This window comes from Chiloscyllium plagiosum, unplaced genomic scaffold, assembly GCF_037043375.1.
Source record: "Chiloscyllium plagiosum isolate Xiang-an unplaced genomic scaffold, Cpla_swu_hap1 HiC_scaffold_43, whole genome shotgun sequence".
In the NCBI taxonomy this organism is placed as follows: domain Eukaryota; kingdom Metazoa; phylum Chordata; class Chondrichthyes; order Orectolobiformes; family Hemiscylliidae; genus Chiloscyllium; species Chiloscyllium plagiosum.
The window spans coordinates 32,898,935-32,922,889 of record NW_028270181.1 but is presented as its reverse complement, the minus strand read 5'-3'; the positions used below and the strand labels follow the sequence as shown (position 1 = coordinate 32,922,889).

Here is a 23,955-nt window from a genome sequence, read left to right as displayed (position 1 = left end):
GTCAAACATGGGATGTAACACGGAACATTTCCAGCAAAACAGCAAGGATCCCATTGTCAGCTGCACAGTTTCCAGCAGCAACATACTGTCTATTGCCCAGTGACAGCAAGGGAATGAAGGATGAAGAACATGCTCACGTACATATTTCTGCACTGCATCGATGAGGTTCTGAAGATCTATATCATCACGATACACCTTGATATTATCGCGAATGAACTTCTGCACATGTTCCTTCACAGTGTCTTGAAACACGAAGGCCAGAATTCCAGCCACGAGTTCCACGGTGAAGATGGTTCCGATGGTTATTGAAAACTACAAAAGGAAAAATCCAGAGAATTGAGCTGGTTAAAATCAATGTCAGCTAGACAAGCTGCTGTTCATTTGGCTCCTAGTTTCTGTTCAACTGACTGGTCCAATAATGATGGAATGTTCCACATTCCCATCCTCAAATAAATCTCGAGCTCTATCATCCTGGAGTGCCATTTCATATTTCCTTGAAAGTGGAGTCACAGGTCGATAGGATAGTGAATAAGGCATTTGGTACACTTGTCTTTATTGGTCAGTACATTGAGGATAGGGGTCCAGAGATCACGTTGAGGCAGTACAGGACATTGGTTAGGCCACTTACAGAATACTGCGTTCAATTCTGGTCTCTCTGGAATAGGAAGGATGTTGTGAAATTTGAAAAGGTTCAGAAAAGATTTACAAGGATGTTGCCAGGATTGGAAGGTTCGCACTCTAAGGAGAGGCTGGGGCAGTCTTCCCTGGAGCATCGAAGGCTGAGGGGTGATCTTATAGAGGTTTGTAAATCTTGAGGGGCTTGGATAAGGTCTTTTCCCCAGAGTGGGGGAGTCCAAAACTGGAGGACATAGTTTGAGGGGAGAGATTAAAAGGGACCTAAGAGGCAACCTTTTCCTGCAGAGGTTGGTGCATGTATGGAATGAGCTGCCAGAGGAAGTGGTGGAAGATAGGTACAACTACAGCATTTAAAAGGCATCTGGGATGGGTATACGATTCAGAAGGATTTAGAGGGATATCGGCCAAGTGCTGGCAAAATGGGTTTAGATTGATTTAGGATACATGATCAGCATGGATAAGTTGGACCGAAGGTCCATGGTGTACAACTCGATATATGACTTGATGAGTCTCTAATCTCTCATGTCAAAGATTCATCAAAAAACTCAGTCATGAGCTCCAATGTTTGTACCTTTTAAATCCTTAAGCCCTCTTAACATCCTCTAAACTGAAACCTTGAGCCTGATCTCACTGAACCTTCCCCTTTAGTGGGCGGCACGGTGGCACAGTGGTTAGCACTGCTGCCTCACAGCGCCTGAGACCCGGGTTCAATTCCCGCCTCAGGCGACTGACTGTGTGGAGTTTGCACATTCTCCCCGTGTCTGCGTGGGTTTCCTCCGGGTGCTCCGGTTTCCTCCCACAGTCCAAAGATGTGCAGGTCAGGTGAATTGGCCATGCTAAATTGCCCGTAGTGTTAGGTAAGGGGTAAATGTAGGGGTATGGGTGGGTTGCGCTTCGGCGGGTCGGTGTGGACATGTTGGGCCGAAGGGCCTGTTTCCACACTGTAATGTAATGTAATCTAATCTAATCTAATCTAATCTTTCCAAGTGCGATGGATACCTTCCCGTGCCCATCACACAGGTTTCATCAAACCCTGTACGTGGACCTCAGTCATGGCACAATTTTCTACCTGGGGGTAAAGCAGCAGTTGGTAGCTAATGTGCCCGATAGGATGAGAGATTCCAGTTCTGACAAACTAGGATCTGAGAGACAGAGAGAATGACATTGGGGTAAGAACATAAGAACGAGAAACAGGAGTAGGCATTCAGCCCCTCAAGCATCCTTTTAATACTATCGTGGCTGATTTCATCTCAATCTCAACTACGTTTTCCTGTCCACTCTCCATAACCCTTCAACCCATTACTAATGGAAAATCTGTCCATTTTCCCCTCAAATTTACTCAATGTCCCAGCATCCAGAACATCCTGGGGAGTGAATTCCACAGATTCACAATTCTTTAAGAGATTTCTCTTCTGTTTTATATCTCCGACCCTTAATTCGAAAGTTATGACCTCTTGTTCCAGATTGCCCCACATGAGGGAACATCCTCTCTACATCTACTTTGTCAATTTCCTTTAGCATCATATATACCTCAATTAGATCTCTCATTCTCCTAAACTCTAGCAAGCAGAGATCTAATCAATCTCTCTTCATAAAACACGCCCGTTATTTCTGGAATCAATCTAGTGAACTTCCTCTGAACTGCTTTCAGCACAAGTCCCTCATCAAGAAAGGGGACCAAAACTGTATACAATAGGATGGTTAAGGAGGCATTTGGCAGGCTTGCCTTCCTTGCTCAGACCATTGGATATAGGAGTTGGGATGTTATGTTGATGTTGTATAGGACGTTGGTGCAGCCACTTTTGGAGTACAATGTGCCCTGGATATTATTAAATTAGAAAGGATTTCTAAAAGATTTACTAGGACTAGAAGGTTTGAGTTATAAGGAGGGGTTGGATAGGCTGGGACTTTATTCACTGGAGCAAAGGAAGTTATAGAGATTTATAAAATCGTAGATAACTAGGGGGCATATTTTTAAGGTGAGAGCAGAAAGATTTAAAAGGGGCCTGAGGGGCAATGTTTTCACAGAGAGTGTTCATATCTGGAATGAACTGCCAGAGGAAGTGGTGGATGCAGGTTCAACATTTAAAAGGCATTTGGATAGCTATATAAATAGGAACGATTTAGAGAGATATGGGCTAGTTTAAGTTGGGAAACTTAGTCAGCAAGGATGGGTTGGACTGAAGGGTCTGTTTCTGTGCTGTATGACTCTATTACTCTATGACTCTATGACTCTATTCTTGGTGTGCTCTCACGAATGCCTGCACAATTACAGCAACATTTCCCTACTTGTATATTCTGTTCCTTAAGCAATAAATGCCAAAATGCCATTTGCCTTTCTTAGTATCTGCTGTAGCTGCATACAAGTTTTCTGATTCATGCAGGAGGACACTCAGATCCCTCTGTACTGAAGCAGTCTGGCATTTCTATTCCACTGACGTTACATTTATCTTTCTTAAACTTCATCAGGCAAACTTTGGCCAAACTTACATTTTCATATCCATTTGCAAAAGTCTTATTTCTTCATTGCAACTTACTTCCCCACTTATTTTAGTGCTATCTGTAAATCTGGCTATAGTACCCCATACAATCCCTACAGTGCGGAAGCCGGCTATTCAGCACATCGAGTCCACACCAATCCTCCAAAGAATATCCCACCCAGACCCATCCCTCTACCCTTTCCCTGTAACCCTGCATTTCCCATGGCTAATCCACCTAGCCTGCACATCCCTGGACACTATGGGCAATTTAGCATTGCCAATCCACCCAATCTGCTCATCTTCAGACCATGGGAGGAAACCAGAGCACCTGGAGGAAACCCATGCAGACATGGGAAGAATGTGTAAACTCCACACCCGCCCAAGAACGGAATCAAACCCTGGTCCCTCGCGCTATGAGGTAGCAGTGCTAACCACTAAGCCACCGTACCGCTTTCTATCCCACATCCAGATCATTAACATAGATTAAAAATAGTTAGGAGAAAGTGAGGACTGCAGATGCTGGAGATCAGAGCTGAAAATGTGTTGCTGGAAAAGCGCAGCAGGTCAGGCAGCATCCAAGGAGCAGGAGCCCTTCCTGAAGAAGGGCTCGTGCCTGAAACATCGATTCTCCTGCTCCTTGGATGCTGCCTGACCTGCTGCGCTTTTCCAGCAACACATTTTCAGCTCTGAAAATAGTTAGGGATCAAGCATCAAATCCTGCAGCACCCCACTAGTTACATCCTGCCACACAGAAAAAGAACCTTTTATCTCAGTTCTCGGCTTTCTGTTGGTTAGCCAATTCTCTTCAAAGCTAATATATTATCCTATTTGCGTATGATCTTCCTTTGTGTGTTAACCTTTCGTGCAGTACCTTACCAAATGCCTTCTGAGAGTCCAGATGTACTGGAAGCACAGAATCCATATTATCAATATTGCTTGCTACATCTTCGACAATTAGTCAAACATGATTTATGCTTCTTAAAACCATGCTGACTCTGTATTGCATTTTAATTTTCCAAATATCCTGTTGTTACTTTCCTAATAATGGATTCTAACAATGTCCATGTTAGATGCATGTTAAACTAACTGGTCTGTCTGCCTTTCTGCCTCTCTCCCTTTTTGAAGAAAGGCGTTGTATTAGCATTTCTCTAATCCACTGGAACCTTTCCTGCATCTCAATAATTCTGGAATATTACAAGTGGATCCACTACCTCTTCTGTTACTTCCTTTAAGACCCTAGAATGTTGGCTGTTAGGCCCTGGGGACTTGTCTACCTTCAATCCTTCAGGTTGCTCAGTACTGTGGTGATGATCATTCAAAGTTCTTCCCTTTCCATAACTTCTGCATTACCTGATTACTACTGGGATGGTACTAGTGTCTCCACCATGAAAACTGAAGCAAAATATTGATTTTGTCTCTAGCATTTCCGTGTTCCCCATTATTAACTTCCTAGTCTTATTCTCCAATGGACCAACAATCACTTTAGCGACTCTCTTTACTTTTGTATATTTATGGTAGCTTTTCCTGTGTGTTTTTATATTTTGCAGTATTTTTCTTTCTTAATTTACCTTTGCTCTTTTTATTACTTTTTTCATAACCTTTTATTGATCTTTGAAAGTTTCTCAATCCTCCAGTCTGCCATTCGCCTATGATATGCTTTAGGTTTTGTTTTTATATTCCCGTTAACTTCTTTGCTAAACCATCTTCCTTCCATTCTATAATACATTTTAAACTTTTTCACACAGAGGGTGGTGCTTGCATTGAATGAGCTGCCAGAGGAAGTGGTGAAAACTGGTACAATTATAGCATTTAACAGGCATCTGGATGGGTATATGAATAGGAAGGATTTAGAGGGATATGAGCCAAGTGCTACAAGTGGCAGTAGATTAATGTCGGATATCTAGTCGGAATGGACAAATTGGACTGAAGGATCTGTTTCCGTATTGTACATTTCTTTGACTCTATGACTCTGAATGGGAGCAATTGAGAATCTCCTTAAACATCTGCCACTGCTGATCAATTTCCTTACTTTTATTCTATTTGCCCAGTTCCCCCAGGGCTCGATCAGTCCTCATGTCTATGTAACTACCTTTGTTTAACTGCAGAATGCTAGTGTGGGACTCCACTTTCTTGCCCTCAAAATGAATTTGAAATTCTAGCATCTTTTAAGTACTCCTGTCAAGAGGATCCTTTACTATGATATCATTTATTAATCCCACCTCACAACACAATATCAAATCCTGAATAGCCTGCTCTCTAATTAGTTCCATGATATATTGCTCCAAGAAACAATATCTAATACTTTCAATGAACTCTCCCTTGGTGCTACCCTTGCCAATTTGATTAATCTGATCTCATTCTTTGGTCCACCCACTCTTGCAAGTTGACATACAGTTATAGAGTTGTACAGGTGTACAGACCCTTCTGCCCAATTTGTCCATGCCAACCCGGTTTCCTAAACTGAACTAGTTCCATTTGCCTGTGTTTGGCCCATATCCCTCTAAACCTTTCATATCCACACCCCCGTCCAAATGTCTTTTAAATGTTGTAATTGTCCCCATTTCTACCATTTCCTCTGGTGGCTTGTTCTAAATACACACCATTCTCTGTTCGAAAAAGTTGCCCCTTAGGTGCCTTTAAATCTCACTTAAACCCTCTAGTTTTGGACTCCCCTACTCTAGGAAAAAAACCTTGGCTATTCACCTTACCGATGCCACTCGTGATTGTAAAACCCTCTAAGATCACCTCTCACCTTCCTATGCTCCAGGAAAAAAGTTCCAGCCTATCCTACCTCTCCTTATGACTCAATCCTTCCAGTCTCAGTAACATCCTAGTAAATCTTCTTTAATAATATTCTTCCTATAGCAGGGTGATCAGAATTGTACGCAGTACTCTAAATGTGGTCTTACCAATGTCTTGTACAGCTGTGAAATGTGTCCCAACTCCTATACTCAACATCTGACCGAGGAAGACAAGTATGTCAAACACCCTGTCTATCTGTGAGGCCACTTTCAAGGAAATCTGTGTCTGCACCCCGAGGATTCTGAGTTCATGTGACTATTCTAACGTAAAAATGATCCTTGAAAGCAAAAGAAAATCAAATCACACAGTGCTGTTTTACCTCCCACAAATACACTCGATTGCCCTTCCCACCAGATCATGATCACTGTGCTCAGGAATTTGGATCTTTGCACTTTGTCGATTAGCACCTCCTGGGGGTGTTGCAGGCTGGCTCAGCGCTGGACAATCTGCTCAGCAAACTACCCTTTCAGAGGCCTGCCTTTCACCAGCAACAACAGGCCCTGAGAATTATCCCAAGGCATCAGTCTGCCATTAAACAATACTGATTCCACTGGGGGTAAATTTGCACAGCAAGCTCACAAGTAATGATTAGATGAAGAAACACTGAGGCCCAGTGTTTACTGAAGGAATGGGGGGGGGTGGGGGGGGGGGGAGGAGGGGGGTGCATAAGTTTCCAAGTCAGTATGTGAGTAGCTTGAAGAGAAACTTACAGGGGGTGGGGTTCCCATGTATCTGTTGACCTTGTCTTTCAAGATGGAAGTGGTTGTGAGTTTCAAAAATGCTGTCTAAAGAGCCTTAGAGAATTTCTGTTGTGTACCTTTGTAGATTGTACACACTACTACTACTGAATGTCAGTGGTGGAGGGAGTGGATGTTTTTAGATGTGGCGCCAAACCAGCTGGCTGCTTTGTCCTGAGTGGTATCAACCTTCCTGAGTGTTGTTGAAGCTGCCCCCGTCAGGCATTAGTGAGTATTTCATCACACCGTGATTTGGATATGATGGAGTTTAGGAGTCAGGAGATGAGTTACTTGCTGCAGGATTCCTAGCTTCTAGCCTATCTTGTAGCCACAGTAGTTATATGGCTAATTCAGTTTAGGTTCTGGTCAATGGTAACCCCTGGATGTTGCTAGTTTCTAGTCACCAACTGCCTCTAGGTCCAATATTTCAAAATGATTTGAGTCCAGTATTTCTCCTATGCCTAATAGCTATGTTCCCAGACCCTCCATCACACCTGACCAGCTTCACTGCTGGTTTTAGGAATAGAACATAGAACATTACAGCACAGTACAGGCCCTTCAGCCCTCGACGTTGCGCCGACCTGTCATACCAATCTGAACCCATCTAACTTACACTATTCCATGTACGTCCATATGTTTGTCCAATGACGACTTGAATATCCTTTGGTGTATCCTCAAACCCGAACAAAGCTCTTAGTTCTCAGCTTCCTCCACCTATTGATCCTTCCTCCAATTGCCACTGATTGAGACAGTACGGGATCAGTGGTGGAGAGCAGGGAAGAACTAGCAAAGTGTAAATGATAACTTAGATAGAGATGCAAGACAGATATTCGAATTAAATAGAGAGAGGCCTTGAGAGAAAGGGAACTAGACAGAAGGTACAAGAGAACAGGGAGAGAGGAAGACAGAATGGGAAAAAGGGCACGAGACAGGATGAGTCGGGAGTGTGGTGCTGGAAAAGCAGAGCAGGTCAGACAGTATCCAAGAATTGACAATTTGGGCATAAGCTCTTCATAAGGAATGAGAGTGAGACAGAAGGCATGAGAGAGTGAGGGTTGTAGAATAGGTGAGATACAAATGCATGAGAGAGGAGTGGGTGAGGAAAGGAGAGAGCATGAGAGAGTGAGCGAGCAAGAGGGCACAACAGTGATAGCAGATGGGACAGAGAAAACAGTAGTGGGATATACAAGACAACAAGTCCACCCAGGAAAGGGGACAAGAGGTAGGCACATTCGGACGCACAGGATCTACACTTTAACCTTTGTGAGAAACCTGAGACATTATATTTAAAACCAGAGGGTAATAAAACAATTCCTGATCAGCCATGCTCAATGTGGAGTGACAGTTCTTGAGCAAAATTCTGTGACCGCATATTAGTGGCTTGGTCTAGGAAATTCTAGGAAACAGATATATACAGACATGTCTGTTTCCAGGAGCACTGAGCTCACTGAGGAAAGGATAAACAACAGGTTTGAAAGACTTACAAATTTTAGGAGACAGATATTCTCACGTAGAGCTCCAATGCAGCCTGCAAATCCCAAAATGAAGGTGACTGAGCCAACCACCAGGACCACCCAGACTGGATCGAAGCCTTTCAGCTCTGTGATGGACTGAATATTCAACACACCCTGTACACATAGAAACAAATTCCAATCAATCATCAGTCAGGAGCCAAGGGCATAATAGCATTATTGCTAGACAATTAATCCAGGGACCCAGGCAACATTCTGGGAATCTCGGTTGAAATCCTGCCATGCAGTTGGTGGAATTTGAATTCAATAAAAAAAATCCTAGAACTGAGAGTCTAATGATGATGATGAAATCATTGCTGATTGTTGGAAAAACCCATCCGGTTCATTAATGTTTTTAATGAAAAGACACTGCCATCCATATCTGGTCTGGCCTGCATGTGACTCCAGACTCACAGCAATGTAGCTGACTCTTAACTGCCCTCTGGGCCATTTAGGGATGGGTAGTAAGTGCTGGTCGGCCAGTGATGCCCACGTCCTGTAAATGTATTAAAGAAAATCACCACTTCAAAATGTCTTTTCAAAGATAGTTCTTGCTAACGGTTTGTGTCATCTCCTAATGGTTTTATTGACGCTGCCAGAACATCTCAACAACCTGAGCACCGACATAGCAATTAGCATCAAGAATGAATTAATTACAAGGTCCGAGCACATTGTTCCCAAATATTTTGCTGCCATCAGCTGGTGTCACCATCACTGCTGAGATGATTGGAAATTAAGAATTTGAAGTGGACACAAGCAGTGAAATATTTTGCGATGTCTGATGACAGTAAAAGGCTCTCCATAAACATTAGCTGCAGTGAAGGAACCTGGAACACCAGAGGCCACAGTGGCTTCTGAATTTCTGGAATGCCAGCAGATGTCAGCCGAATCCACCAGGATGAACGTTGCTCAAGACGGGTCTCCCTAAGGCTGCCAACCAGGTACAATTCACTGAGGAATGGGAGTTGAAGGGATTGCAGAGGATGGCATATCTATAGCGTCCCAACTGGCTTTACTCTATATCTGTGGATAGGAAGTCACATTAAACAGACAGCAGCGAAGCAGTGGTCTAATTGTCAGCCCAGTGGAAAGCTTTTAATATTAAACATCACCAAAATCACAGGGACACCATATCCCCCAATTCAAATGTTCTGATGAAAGTTCACGGAGCTGAAAAAGTAACTCTCTCTTTCTCCACAGACGTTGCCTAAACTGCTGAGTATTTGCAGCATTTCCTCATGTGATGTTAATTCCTAAGGTCCTAGACTTGAGAATTCCATAAGAGTTGGGAGGCTACTTGGCCCCTCAAGTGCTCCTCCAATCAGTCAGAACATGGCCTGATCTGACTGTGATATGAACTCAACACACTGACCCACCCTGATGATTACAGGTCCATGACTAACAATGAAATCAATTTAGCTTTTCCTTAATAATGTTCCCAAAGAGCATGGCCTCGCTCTTGCTTTGGTTTACCTTGGCCCCCGAGGCCTGTTCGAACTGGTCACATATGCACATGAGTCTGTGCACGGACAGCGGATCCGAGCAGAAAACGGCGACGTCATCCATGTACAGGGAGGCCTTAACCTGCAGCCTTGTTTGTGTGCTGCATAGAGCCATTTGCCGAGTCCATCAGGAAGGATGCGAGCCTGAGAAGGGTGACTATTCCTGGCAGCGGGGGCCTGCAGGTTAAGGCCTCCCTGTACATGGATGACGTTGCCGTTTTCTGCTCGGATCCGCTGTCCGTGCACAGACTCATGTGCATATGTGACCAGTTCGAATGGGCCTCGGGGGCCAAGGTAAACCGAGGCAAGAGCGAGGCCATGCTCTTTGGGAACTGGGCCGACCAATCCTCGATCCCCTTCACCGTCAGGACCGACCACCTGAAGGTGCTGGGTATTTGGTTCAGGGGGGCTGGGGCATGCGCCAAGTCTTGGGAGGAGCGTATCAGCAAAGTGAGGCAGAAACTGGGCAGTTGGACGCTACGGTCGCTCTCCATCGCTGGAAAAAACCTGGTCATCAGGTGTGAGGCACTGTCATTGCTATTATACGTGGCACAGGTCTGGCCTATTCCCAGAACCTGTGCCGCTGCAGTCACCCGGGCCATCTTCCAGTTCATATGGAGGTCAAAGATGGACCGGGTCCGAAGGGACTCGCTGTACAAAGATCTGGGCAACGGGGGAAAAAATACACCCAATGCCACCCTCACCCTGATGGCCACCTTTGTGTGTGGCTGCATCAAGCTGTGCGTGGATCCCCGGTACACAAACACCAAGTGTCACTACGTACTGAGGTTCTACCTGTCCCCGGTGTTGCAAAGGATGGGGCCTGGCCTCGCTGCCGTGGAACGCTCCGAGTGGTTGGACCGTTCCGTATCACCTGTCCTTCGTGGAGAAGTTTATGAAGAAAAACACCTTTGACCCCAGGAAGTGGTCAGCACGTAGTGTCCTTGAGACCCTTCAGGAAAAGGAGAGGGCGGATCCTATTGAGCGGTTCCCTGAGCAGACTGTCAAAGCCATTTGGCAGAATGCCTCATCGCCAGAACTTTCCAACAAGCACCAAGACATGGCTTGGCTGGTGGCGAGAAGGGCTCTGCCTGTGAGATCCTTTATGCACGCCCGGACTCTCAGCTGCACCGCACGCTGCCCTCGAAGCGGCTGCGGGGGGGACGAGACTGTCACACACCTCCTTCTGGAATGTGCCTATGCAGAGGAAGTCTGGAGAGGAATGCAGTGGTGTTTGTCGAGGTTCGTCCCGAGCAGCGCCGTGACACAGGACTCCGTGCTCTACGGCCTGTTCCCCCGGACGCACACCGAGACGAACATCAACTGTGTCTGGAGGATCATCAACTCGGTGAAGGACGCTCTCTGGGTGAAGGAGTTGACCCCGACTGAGTGCTGCAGACTGGCACATTCCAAGGTCCAGGACTACGTGTTGAGGGACGCGCTGAAGCTTGGGGCAGCTGCCGCCAAGGCGCGGTGGGGAAAGACCACCGTGTAAAGTCTGCCTGCCTAACGAAGAACAGGGGGCCCATGCAGTCATTTGGGCTCTGCTGACGCCTCAGCTAGTTATATGGGCATATGATTGAAAAATGTACAGACCTGTATAAAAATGATAAATTCTGATCTCTGTATGTACATGTTTACATATGTATGGCATGACCAACTGTACAGACCAACAAATTATTTTATGAATAAAGTATATTTTTAAAATAAAAAAAAATGTCCAACACCCTTGCCTCTCTGAGTAAGAGAAATCCAATGATTTAAGACCTTCTGAGAGAAAACACTTCTCCTCATCTTGAGCTTGTTGATGCTTGTTTCAGTCCAGTTACAACCAGCTGCTGCCTGAACCCAGCAATTGCCAGCTGCAGCTACTGGTGTGTGTAGAGAGAACAGTCAATTCTTATAACTTCACAAATTACATTATTAATGTAATAAACCATACACTTACCTCTTATATGTTCTCTTACAAAGTAGATTTTATATATTTTCCAACAAACTGAATTAAAAACTTATTTATACACCCACTCGAGTCCCTTGACACTCCCTGAGTAGTCACAGAACACAAAAGATAATATCCCGAGCTGGATAACTGTTACTGCTGCTGAGGAGGGCTGATGCTGCTCTCTCTCTCTGTCCATGTCTCCATGTCTCTGATGTAAGGTTTGATTTGCGATGGGGGGTCCCTGGAGTTGTCGCTGCCTGTATGCCTTGAGGGTCTTCTTTTACCCTCTTTCCTTATCTTTCTCAAGTAACGGTGTCTTTTTCCCATTGGCTCAGGTGCTTTCACTTTTTGCACCTGATTGGCTCCAGACCAAGGAACTAGGTAGCGTCCCTTGCCAAATAAGGCCAGTAATAACTTATCTTGTCTACTTTTTTCTGAAGAATATATTTGGTACCAAGCAGTACCTGGACTCCAGTCATTCTTGGTACACAAGCTATTTTCCTTTGGGTGTCAGCAGGTTTAGAGCATTCAAGCCCCTGTCAGTGACTGGTATCTCAGTGTCTCTGCAGCCTCCTGGCTAATGAAAATGCTCATTTTCAGGAGCATTTCTCTGACTGGGCCCCCTGTATCTCTCTGTGCAGCAGCCTGGCTAACAAGCTTAACATGGAAATCCCTTATTTTTAAACAATACCCTCTTGTTCTAATTTCCCCTACATCCTCTAAGCATTCATTGTGTCACATCCCCTCAGGAACATTTAGATTTCAAAATGATCAGCTCTCACTCTTCAAGACTCCAATGGATACAGGCCCAAACCTTCCTCATAAAATAACCCTCTCCATCTCAGAAACCAATTAAATGAACCTTCTCTGATCTACTTCTTATGCAGTTATATCCTTCCTTAAATAAAGTGATCACTTCTAGTCACAGTCCTACAGATGTGTCCTGACCAATACCTCTTACAGCTGCAGCAAAATATCCTGACCTTTATATCCCATTCCCCTTTGCAATAAACAACAATATTCGGTTTGCCACCCAATTTCTTGCTCTATCTGCATATGAACCTTATGTGAGTCATGTACCAGGGAGATGGTGGTAGACTGTCACTAGACTAATAATTCCAAACAGCAAACTAATGGGCGGCACGGTGGCACAGTGGTTAGCACTGCTGCCTCACAGCGCCAGACACCCGGGTTCAGTTCCCACCTCAGGCAACTCTCTGTGTGGAGTTTACATTCTCCCTGTGGGTTTCCTCCGGGTGCTCTGGTTTCCTCCCACAATCCAAAAAAATGTGCAGGTTAGGTGAATTGGCCCGTAGTGTTAGATGAAGGGGCAAACGTAGGGGAATTGGTCTAGGTGGGTTACGCTTCGGTGGGTCAGTGTGGACTTGTTAGGCGAAGGGCTGTTTCCACACTGTAAGTAATGGTCTGGAGACTTGGCTGCTAATCCCACCTTGACAGATACTGAAACTGCATTCAATAAGAAGGTGGAATAATGTTAATTGTTGTTTGGGGGAATAAACTCATTTTATTCACTGGCATGCTCTTTTACCAGTCTGAACTACATGTGACTTCAAACTGACATCAGTAACGTGGAGTTAACTCTTACCACCAGCCCTCTGGACAATCAATACAGGCCTAATAAGTGATGTCCACATCCTGAACAAATAGGAGAAAGAAAAGGCACCCATATTCCCGTCAGTTACCAGAGTTCTGCAATCGCTCTCCAATTAATCTGTACAGTCTTTCCCTTCTTTCTGCCATAGTGGGCAGCCTCACATTTACCAACACATCTTTCCTCAGTCTCAATCCATTCTTACCTTTTCATTCCACGCCCAGAAAGTGATCGCAAGGAGCCCAGCTCCAGCTACCTAAAGGAGAGAGGAAGCAAGATTCAATCAGCAGGATCTCAATACACCATCTACTATTTCCCTTCAATTCATAAGTATTTGATGATTTTTAAACTCATCAGAGGTGAGGAACTGCATGTGTGGCAAATGGTATAGAATGATGGCCTTAAACTCTCCCAGGACAGGGACACCACTAAGGTAGATCCAGTGTAAATTAGATACAGCGTGAAGCCCCTCCCAAGTTGTCCCATTCAAACTATAAGATGTAAGATCAAAAGTAGGCTTTTTGCCTTATCGGGTCTGCTCCACCATCCAATCAGATCATGGTTGATCTGATAATCTTCAACCTTACTTTCTTGCCTCATCCTTAAAATCCTTAATTCCCTTACGAACTAAAAATATCAGCCTTGAATACACTTAACTCAGCTTCAAAAGAACCTCTATGATAAAGAACTCCATGGATTCAATCCCCTCTGAGGGAAGAAATTCTTCCTCATCTGTGTCTTAAATGACTGTTCCCTTATCCTGACGTTATGCTCTCTGGTCCTAGACTCCCACAGGGGAAATAATCTTTCTGCATTGACCAGCTCACAACCCCTAAAAATCTTACATTTTCAATAGTGTCACCTTTCATTCTTCCAAAAAGTACAGGCCTGTTCTCTGCTCATCAGAAAATACCTCTATACTTGGGATCAATCTTGAGCACCTTCTCTGGACTGTGTCCAATGTCAGTGTATCTTTCCTCAGATGAGGGGTCAAAAACTGTTCACAGTATTCCAGCTATGGTCTACCTAGTGCCTTATATAGTCTTAGCAAGACCACCCTATTTTTATACTCCACTCTCTTTGAAATAAAGGCCATTTGTCTTCCCTATTACTTCTTGAAACTATATGATAGCTTTTTGTGATACATGTCCTAGAACTAAATTCTTCTGTGCTATAGTGTTCTGCAATCTTTCTCTATTTTAAATAATATTCAGCTCTTCCATTCTTCCTATCAAAGTGCATAACCTGACATTTTCCCATATTACATTCCATCCGTCAAGTTTTCCCATTCACTTAAGTTGTCAGTATCCCTCTGCAGTATCTTTTTGTGATCCTCATCCCTTGCCTTCCCACCTATTTGTGTCATTCAACAACCCAGCAATAACACATTCATTTTCCTCATCCAGGTCATTAATATATATTGTGAATAAGCTAGACTCAGTACTGGTCGCTGTGGCACACCACCAGTTACAGGTTGCTGTCTGATGATTCCCCCTTAAACCATTCTTCTACCAAATTCCCTGTTTTCTAGTAGTTAGCCAAACCTTTATCCAAGTTAATATTATACCCCAACATCATAGGCTCTATGAAATCACTTAATGTGTGCTACCTTACAAATGCCTTTTGGAAATCCATATATATTACAGTTTTCAGTTCCCCTTTATCTATTTTATTTGTCAATTCCTTAAATCATAGAATCCCTACAATGTGGAAGCAGGAAGTAGGCCATTTGGCCAATTGAGTCCACACCAACTCTGAAGAGCATCCCACCTAGATCCAATTCCAATCCTATCCCTGTATTCCTGTATTTCCCATGGCTAATCAGCTAGCCTGCACATCCATGGATACTATGCTCAATTTAGCATGGCCAATCCACCTAACCTGCACATCTTTGGACTATGGGAGGGATCTGGAACACCTGGAGGAAACCCACTCAGACACAGTCTCCCGAGACTGGATTCAAACCCAGGTCATTGGCGCTGAGGCAGTAATGTTAACTACTGAACTACCGTGCTGTGGTAGAAATAACTCTAGTAAATTCGTCAGGCAGGATTTTCTCTTCATGCTTAATCATATTATATATAATATATTTCTAGGTTATTATAACAGACTGTAGCATTCTGCCAAAGACAGATGTTAAACATTCCCCAGAAAGGTGTTGGATACAGAATAAAGCAGACTGTTCATGGTCCCTACCAAACACCGCAGGGCAGGATAGATCATTACCAAATTTTGATTAACTTTGACTGTCAGTCAATTTCCTCTCAAATCTCCAGTGTATTTAAAGCTCAATCATCCAATGAAACTGAAAAAGTATTACTTTTCTCCTGAATTTCTGTGTCCTAGAAATTTTTCTCCAACTTAAGTTAGTAAATTTACTACTAGGGCCAGTATTGTACAGGTTAAGAAAGGTCTGAATAGGAATGGGATTGTGAGAGGAATAACACATGCTTAATACTGTTCTTCTCTCTGTTATGCTCAGTATTAGCTGAACAGGCATTCATCATCCAGTACATTCTAGTGCACGGATCACTGTTGTCCACTCAATGCTGCAGCTCGTTGAAGACAGATTTCGGTGCTGATACTAAAACCATTCTCATGCTTGAAGGCAGTGTCCAGCTATCAGCAGCAGAACTGTAAATATTGTAATGGATGGGGGCATAATCTTTGTCAGAGTTAGTAATGTTAATACAGATAACCTGCTGGAATGGAGTGTCTTAAGGAGAAGGAAGCTGGTGCTTTGTAAATGTCTTTGAAAGCTCACTAAAGGGCACTCTGTCAATGTCAAAAAGGTACATGTTGCAGAAGCAGGAACTATTGGCCAATAAGTTGACTTCAGTTATTGTGAAGATGTTGGGAGTACAGAACTGTCACTGATCAATTTAATAAGGTAAGTAACAGAGAAGATACAAAAGGCTTCAGGAAGAAAAGGTCACGTCTTACTAATTTGCCAGCACTTTTTGGAAGTCACTTGAATGGTAGAGAGGTCGGTTAAGCTTCATTTTAACCTGGATCTGGAAAACATTTTGAAGAGGTTCCAAAATCTAGCTTCCTCCAGAAACTCAAATCTTGTGGGAAGACACTATAGTGGATTGCGAACTGTCTGGAAGTTGTCAATGACTCTGGCTCTGCCTGGAGACTGGTTACCAGTGGTTACCAGAAGGATCACATTTGAGGACCTTTACCATCTTCAAGAAGGACAGGAGCTTCGGGAACAATATTATGGACAATATGAAGATTTCTGCAGGTCATCAGAACTATGACTAACTGATAAAAGGGGAGATCTCCTTGATCAAAGTAACTGGTCTGAACTTGTAAAACTGGTATTTAACTCAAACATATGCAATGTTAATCATGTGCTGAGAACAACACCTAACCACTTATGTTTGGAATGGTGTCTTCCTGACCTGTAGGATTTTACGTGGACAAAGGTCTCTTAGTGGTAGTACAGGCGATCCAGAAAATCAAGAGAATGTACTTTGTCAACTAGTCAAGCAACGATGATGACTCTAGATTTTAGATGTAGGTATTTGCCTTCTTAGTTAAAGGAAAACCTGAATGGAGGAAAGACTAGAGAAAGTGCGTCTGCAGGTAGTTGGGAGTGTCCCTATCTTTGAATCATGAGGTCAGCTTCAAGTACCACCTGCTCCAGAGGTGTATCTTAACAACTCTGAACAGGTTAGTTTGAAAATATCTGAACAGCCAGCCAAAGCACTGAGTACAAGTACCACAAAATGAGACAGTCAAGTTGCTTAAATAATTTCTTTGCATCACTGTCCACAGTTATATTCCTCCTTGGAAAGTGGAAGAGAAAAAAATCAAAGTTGTAGCAGAATATGCTAACAGTTCCACAATTCATCATGAACCCACTGTTAAATAGCATTGTAGCACTTGTTGTTGATACTCCCACTTTGTGAAGATACCTTGACAGCCACATAACATAACCATTTTTATAATTTAGAGATAATATTGCTTTTCAGTTACTAACACCAGTGAGGCTTGTGAACCTGATTCCTGCAGATATCTATGTTGAAATGCCTACAGAGACAACATGTTCTAAATGGGTGTTCTGACGTATCTTTTAACTATTTTGTTCCACATGAGTGGAAGTTGTGTTCCAATGTTCCGTAACTTTTTGTACTTTAGAAACTGCTGGGAATTGAGTGCTGAAACATAGAACATAGAAGAATACAGCGCAGTACAGGCCCTTTGGCCCTCGATGTTGCGCCGATCGAAGCCCACCTAACCTACACTAGCCCACTATCCTCCATATGCCTATCCAATGCCCGCTTAAATGCCCATAATGAGGGAGAGTCCACCACTGCTACTGGCAGGGCATTCCATGAACTCACGACTCGCTGAGTAACGAACCGACCCCTAACATCTGTCCTATACCTACCCCCCCTTGTAATAGCTGACTCCATACGTGGAAAAAGATTCTCACTGTCCACCCTATCTAAACCCCTAATCATCTTGTACACCTCTATCAAGTCACCCCTAAACCTTCTTTTCTCCAATGAAAACAACCCCAAGTGCCTCAGCCTTTCCTCATACGATCTTTCTACCATACCAGGCAACATCCTGGTAAACCTCCTCTGCACCCCTTCCAGTGCCTCCACATCCTTCCTATAATATGGCGACCAAAACTGCACACAATACTCCAGATGCGGCCGCACCAGAGTCTTATACAACTGCAACATGACCTCAGTACTCCGGAACTCAATTCCTCTACCAATAAAAGCCAGTACGCCATATGCCTTCTTCACCGCACTATTTACCTGGGTGGCAACTTTCAAAGATCTGTGTACATGGACACCAAGATCCCTCTGCTCATCCACACTACCAAGTATCCGACCATTAGCCCAGTACCCCATCTTTTTATTACTCTTACCAAAGTGAATCACCTCACACTTAGCTACATTGAACAGTTCTTATGTTGATTCAGTACTTTGGCCTCTGGAAATTCTTAACATGGACTAAGCTGCCCTGAAACATATTTTTTAGAATGCACCCCCAGCTGAGAAGAGTGCTTCAGATACATAGCTTAGTGTTATTCCTGGCAAAATGCAGCAATTCTCAGCTTTCAATTTACAGCCTTAAACTAAAGTAAATGCATTTATATCGTGAGTTTCAAGACTGCGGGGTGCTGCTGAACAAAGAGACCTTGGAGTGCAGGTTCATATTTCTTTGAAAGTCACAGGTAGATAGGTAGATAGTGAAGAAGGCGTTTGGTATGCTTTCCTTTATTGGTCAGAGCATTGAGTACAGGAGTTGGGAGGTCATGTTACGGCTGTACAAGACATTGGATTGGCCACTTTTGGAATATTGCGTGCAATTCTGGTCTCCTTCCTATTGGAAAGATGTTGTGAAACTTGAAAGGGTTCAGAAAAGATTTACAAGGATGTTGCCAGGGTTGGAGGATTTGAGCTATAGGGAGAGGCAGAATAGGCTGGGGCTGTTTTCCCTGGACCATTGGAGGCTGAGGAGTGACCTTATAGAGGTTTATAAAATCATGAGGGGAATGATAGGATAAATAGATAAGGTCCTTTTCCTGGGGTGGGGGAGTCCAGAACTAGAGGGCATAGGATTAGGGTGAGAGGGGAAAGATGTAAAAGGGGCAACCTTTTCAGGGGGTGGTGTGTGTATGGAATGAAGTGGTGGAGGCTGGTACAATCACAGCATTTTAAAGGCATCTGGATGGCTATATGAATAAGAAGGGAGGATATGGGCCAAGTGATGCAAAATGGAACTAGATTGGGTTGGGATATCTGGTCGGCATGGACGAGTTGAACCGAAGGGTCTGTTTCCGTGATGTACATCTCTATGACTCAAAGCGGCATTGAAATGGTGCCACAACAGCAGGAGGAAGAGCATCCAGCAGAGGGCGACTGAAACAGAGCGAGAGAGAGAGAGAGAGAGAGACATTACTTCAGATTATGCATGAGAGCCTGAAAGCATCACATAAACAGTGGACAGTCATGGACCTAGTATGAAGGAGTGCTTAAACCCCAAACACTACACCACTCTAATGTTTATCTTCTTCCTACTTCCTCTAACTGAAAAAAAAGGGGGAAGAGAGATGTGCTATTGGAAAATGTTTTGTTAGCAGGGTGAGTAGCAAAGCTTTGGCGAAATCCTTTTTAATTCTCCTCTTCAGTCTTAGAGCAGTGGCATGCTCCTCCTGCAGATGTGGGAGTTCAGCGAGACTTTCATCGTCCCTGATGACTAAACCTGTGGGAAGTGCACCCAGCTGCAGCTCCTAGGAGACTGTGTTAAGGAGCTGGAGCTGAATGGACTCAGGGTCATCCGAGATATTGAGCACATCATAGGTAAGAGTTTTAGTGAGATGGTCACACCTAAGGTTCAGGCAGAGAGAACTGGAAAGGCAAAGGCTGCAGGAATCCCCTGTGGTCATTCCTCTTGAAAACACATATCTTGGTTGGATATTGCTGACTGTTCAGGGGAAAGCAGCAGTAACCAGGTCAGGAGGCACTAAAACTGGGTCTAGGTCACAGTGGGAAAGGGTAAAGGTAAAAAGGATCTTTGTCCCACGCACACATCCTCTAATAGACTTATACTCCATAATCACACACACATTTTACCAAGCTTGCATACACACATGCATTCTCTCTCTCTCTCTCATGCACGTGCACACACATATAAGTCTATGGGATGAATTTATATTTGCAGAATTATATTTGCAGATACATTCTATTTTGCTCAAAAAAATGCACAATTTGCAGGCAGTCAATGCAGGCAGTACATCCATGTAATATTTTGTAAATTCCACTTTGGAAATAGAACAAGTCTTATTGGGATACAGACAGGCTCTAACCTCTCACCTTTAATGCATTGTCTGAGCTGAGATGTTTTTTTTTATAAAACCTTAAGTTACCTCGAGAATGTGACTTGAAAGAAGTTCTGGGATTTATTTATTAATGAACCGAAACCTGCAACCTATTCAAAAAGATGAAAGACTTCACAACAATCTAGGAGAAAGTGAGGACCGATGAAGGACTTATGCCCGAAACATCGATTCTCCTGCTCCTCGGATGCTGCCTGACCCGCTGTGCTTTTCCAGGAACACACTCTCTACTCTTAACAGCAATCTAGGTTTGTTCAACATATCATTTCAATTGCATGACACTATAATCTTTTGCTATAAATTCTGTGTCTTATGGTGCTGCTCCACAGTTATCTGATGAAGGACCAGCGCTTTGAAAGCTAGTGCCTCTAAATAAACCTGTTGGTGTTGTGTGATTTTTATCTTTGTCCACCCCAGTCCAACACTGCCTCCTCCGCATCAGGACTTTAGTGATAGGAGACTCAGTAGTTAGGGGGAAAGACAGGAGATTGTGTGGCTGCAAATGGGAATCCAAGATGGTGTCCTGCCTCCTGGGTGCCAGGGTCCAGGACATCTCTGAGTGGCTGCAGAACATTCTCAAGGGGGAGAGTGAGCAGCCATAAGCCATTGTGCACATTGTCTCAAATGACATGGGTAGAAATAGGAATGATGTCCTATGGAATGATTATAGAGAGCCAGGAAAAAAGTTTACAAACCAGGACCTTAATGGTGCTAATCTCTGATTACTTCCAGGGCCACACCCTCGTGAGGGTAAGAACAGGAGGGTATAGCACATGAATATGTGGCTAAAAAGTTGGTGCAGGGCTTCAGATTTTTGGATCATTGTGATCTTTTCTGGGGCAGAAGCGATCTATTCAACAGGAACATGTTGCACCTGAACTGGGCATTTTTGCTTGTGCTACAAGGGAGGGTTTAAACTAGCTTGGCAAGGGGGGTGGGATCCTCAACAGCAGGGAGGCAAGTGCGTGGCTGGAATGAGATACAGTATGACAGGGAGCAAGGAATGCCTGTTGGATTAAATTGCATCTATTTCAATGCAAGAGGGCTGACAGGTAAGGCCAATGAACTCAGGGCGTGGATAGGTATGTGGGACTGGGATATTGTAGCCATTACGGAAACATGGCTAAGGGAAAGACTGGCAGCTTAATGTGCCAGGGTATAGATGCTTTAGGTAGTGTAAAGAGGACAGCGGGAGTTGCATTTTGATTAAGGTGAGTCTCACAGCTACAATTAGAGATGAAGTAACTGAGTGATCATCCAGTGAGGCTTTGTGGGTGGAGCTAAGAAATAAGAAAGGGATGGTGACATTATTGAAGTTGCACTATAGGCCCCCAAATAGTCAACAGGAATTAGAGGAACAATTATGCAGGGAGACTTGCAGGAGCAATAGGGTTATTATGGTAGAGGATTTTAATTTCCCTAACATAGACTGGGACAGGCAGGGCATTAAGGGTTCAGATGGGATAAAATTTAAGTGTGTTCAGCAGTATATAGAGGATTCTACACGGGAAGGGGCAAAACCTGACCTACTGTTGGGAAATAGAGCAGGACCCGTGACTGAGGTGACAGTGGGGGAGCTCCTTAGGAGCAGTGACCATAGTTCTACTAATTTTAAAATAGTTATGGAGAGGGACAAAACTGGCTCACAGGTTCAAGTTCTAAATTGGGCAAAGGTTAATTTTGACTGAATAGACAGGAGCTTGCAGGAGTGGATTGGAGTAGTAGGCAAAGGGACCTCCTGCAAGTGGGAGGCCTTTAAAAGTGAAATAGCTCGAGTTCAAGGTCTATTCATTCCTGTTAGGGTGAAGGGCAAGGTTGGTAGGAGCCGGGAACCCTGGATGACTCGAGATATTGTGGCTTTGACTAGAAAAGAAGGAGGCATCACTCAGGTACAGGCAGCTGGGATCAAGGGAATTCCTGAAGGTTTACAGGGGATACAGGAGTTTACTGAAGAAGGAAATCAGGAGGGCGAAAGGGAGCACGAGGTAGCTTTGGCTGAGAAGATTAGGGTGAATCCAAAGAGATTCTTTAAGTATATTAAAGGAAAAAGAATAACTAGAGAGAGAATAAGGCCCCTCAAAGGACAAAGTGGACATGATTGTGTGGAACCACAGGAGATGGGCGAGGTCCTCAATGAATATTACTCCTGTGTGTTTACCGTGGAGAAAGACATGAAGACTTGGGAACTTGGGGAAGTTAGTACTGATATCTTGGTGACCACTAAGTAGATGTATTAGAATGTATGAAGGTGAATAAATCTCCTGGTCCTGACTAGATATATCCAAGAACACTACAAGAGGCTAGAGAAAAAATTGCAGGGGCCCTGGCTGATATTTTTGCATCATTAGCCATGGGTGAGGTCCCAGAAGACTGGAGGGTAGTGAATGTTGTGCCCTTATTCAAGAAGGGCTGAAAAGTAAAACCTGGGAATCGTAGACCAGTCAGCTTAGCATCTGTGGTGGGTAAGTTACTTGAAAAGATCTGAAGAATAAGATATACATGATTTAGAAAGACAGGATTTGATTAGGAGCAGTCAGCATGACTTTGTGAGTGGGAGATCATGCCTCACAAATTTGTTAGAGTTCTTTGATGAAGTGACCAGGAAGGTTGATGAGGGCAGAGTGGTAGAATATATATATCATTTATGGATTTATATATTTATATAGTCTCATTGGTCAGGCCACTGTCGGAATATTGCGTGCAATTCTGGTCTCCTTCCTATTGGAAAGATGTTGTGAAACTTGAAAGGGTTCAGAAAAGATTTACAAGGATGTTGCCAGGGTTGGAGGATCTGAGCTACAGGGAGAGGCTGAACAGGCTGGGGTTGTTTTCCCTGGCACGTCGGAGGCTGAGAGGGTGACCTTATAGAGGTTTACAAAATTATGAGGGGCATGGATAGGATAAATAGACAAAGTCTTTTCCCTGGGATCAGGGAGTCCAGAACTAGAGGGCATAGGTTTAGGGTGAGAGAGGAAAGGTATAAAAGAGACCTAAGGAGCAACCTTTTCACACAGAGGGTGGTACATGTATGGAATGAGCTGCCAGAGGATGTGGTGGAGGCTGGTACAATTGCAACATTTAAGAGGCATTTGGATGGGTATATGAATAGGAAGGGTTTGGAGGGAAATGGGCCAGGTGCTGGCAGGTGGGACTAGATTGGGTTGGGATATCTGGTCGGCATGGACGGGTTGGACCGAAGGGTCTGTTTCCATGCTGTACATCTCTATGACTCTATCACTCTATAGGGATTTCAGTAAGGCCTCTGATAAGGTTCATGGGTCAGTGCTGGGCCCATTACTGTTTGTTATCTATATCAATGATTTGGATGAGAACGTACAATGCGTGATTAGTAAGTTTGCAGATGACACTAAAATAGGCAGCATCGTGGACAGTGAGGAAGGTTATCAGAAATTGCAGCAGCATCTTAATCAGTTGGGGAAGTGAGCTGAGAAACAGCAAATGGAGTTTAATACAGATCAGTGTGAGGTCTTGCATTTTGGAACGTCAAATCAAACAAGTTTCCTGGTGAATGGAGTCTTAAAGAGTGTAGTGGAACAGAGGGACCTTGGAGTTCAGGTGAATGGTTCTCTAAACGTGGAGTCACAGGTAGACAGGGCAGTGAAGGCGGCTTTTGGCACACTGGCCTTCAGCAGTCAGGGCATTGAGTATAGAAGTTGGGAAGTTATGTTACAGTTGTACAGGACGTTGATGAGATCGCACTTGGAGCATTGTGTTCAGTTTTGGTCATCTTGTTTTAGGAAGAACGTTATTAAACTGGAAAGAGTGCAGAAGAAATTTACAAGGATGTTGTCAGGATTCACAGGACTAAGTTATAGGGAGAGGTTAGACAAGCTAAGACTGTTTCCTT

General features: G+C 43.9%; 1 protein-coding gene across 2 annotated transcripts in view; it reads right to left on the bottom strand.

The window, feature by feature from the left end:
* Nucleotides 1-23,955, bottom strand: part of LOC122541740 (tetraspanin-5-like) — a 68,756-nt gene that overhangs the window by 24,479 nt on the left and 20,322 nt on the right. For both annotated transcript variants that reach the window (XM_043678633.2, XM_043678632.2), the window contains exons 2-4: nt 13,428-13,478; nt 8,140-8,283; nt 142-312 (exon numbers count right to left, since the gene is read on the bottom strand). In XM_043678633.2, the coding sequence (XP_043534568.1) occupies nt 142-312; nt 8,140-8,283; nt 13,428-13,478 (366 nt within the window). The remainder of the gene's footprint in view (nt 1-141; nt 313-8,139; nt 8,284-13,427; nt 13,479-23,955) is intronic.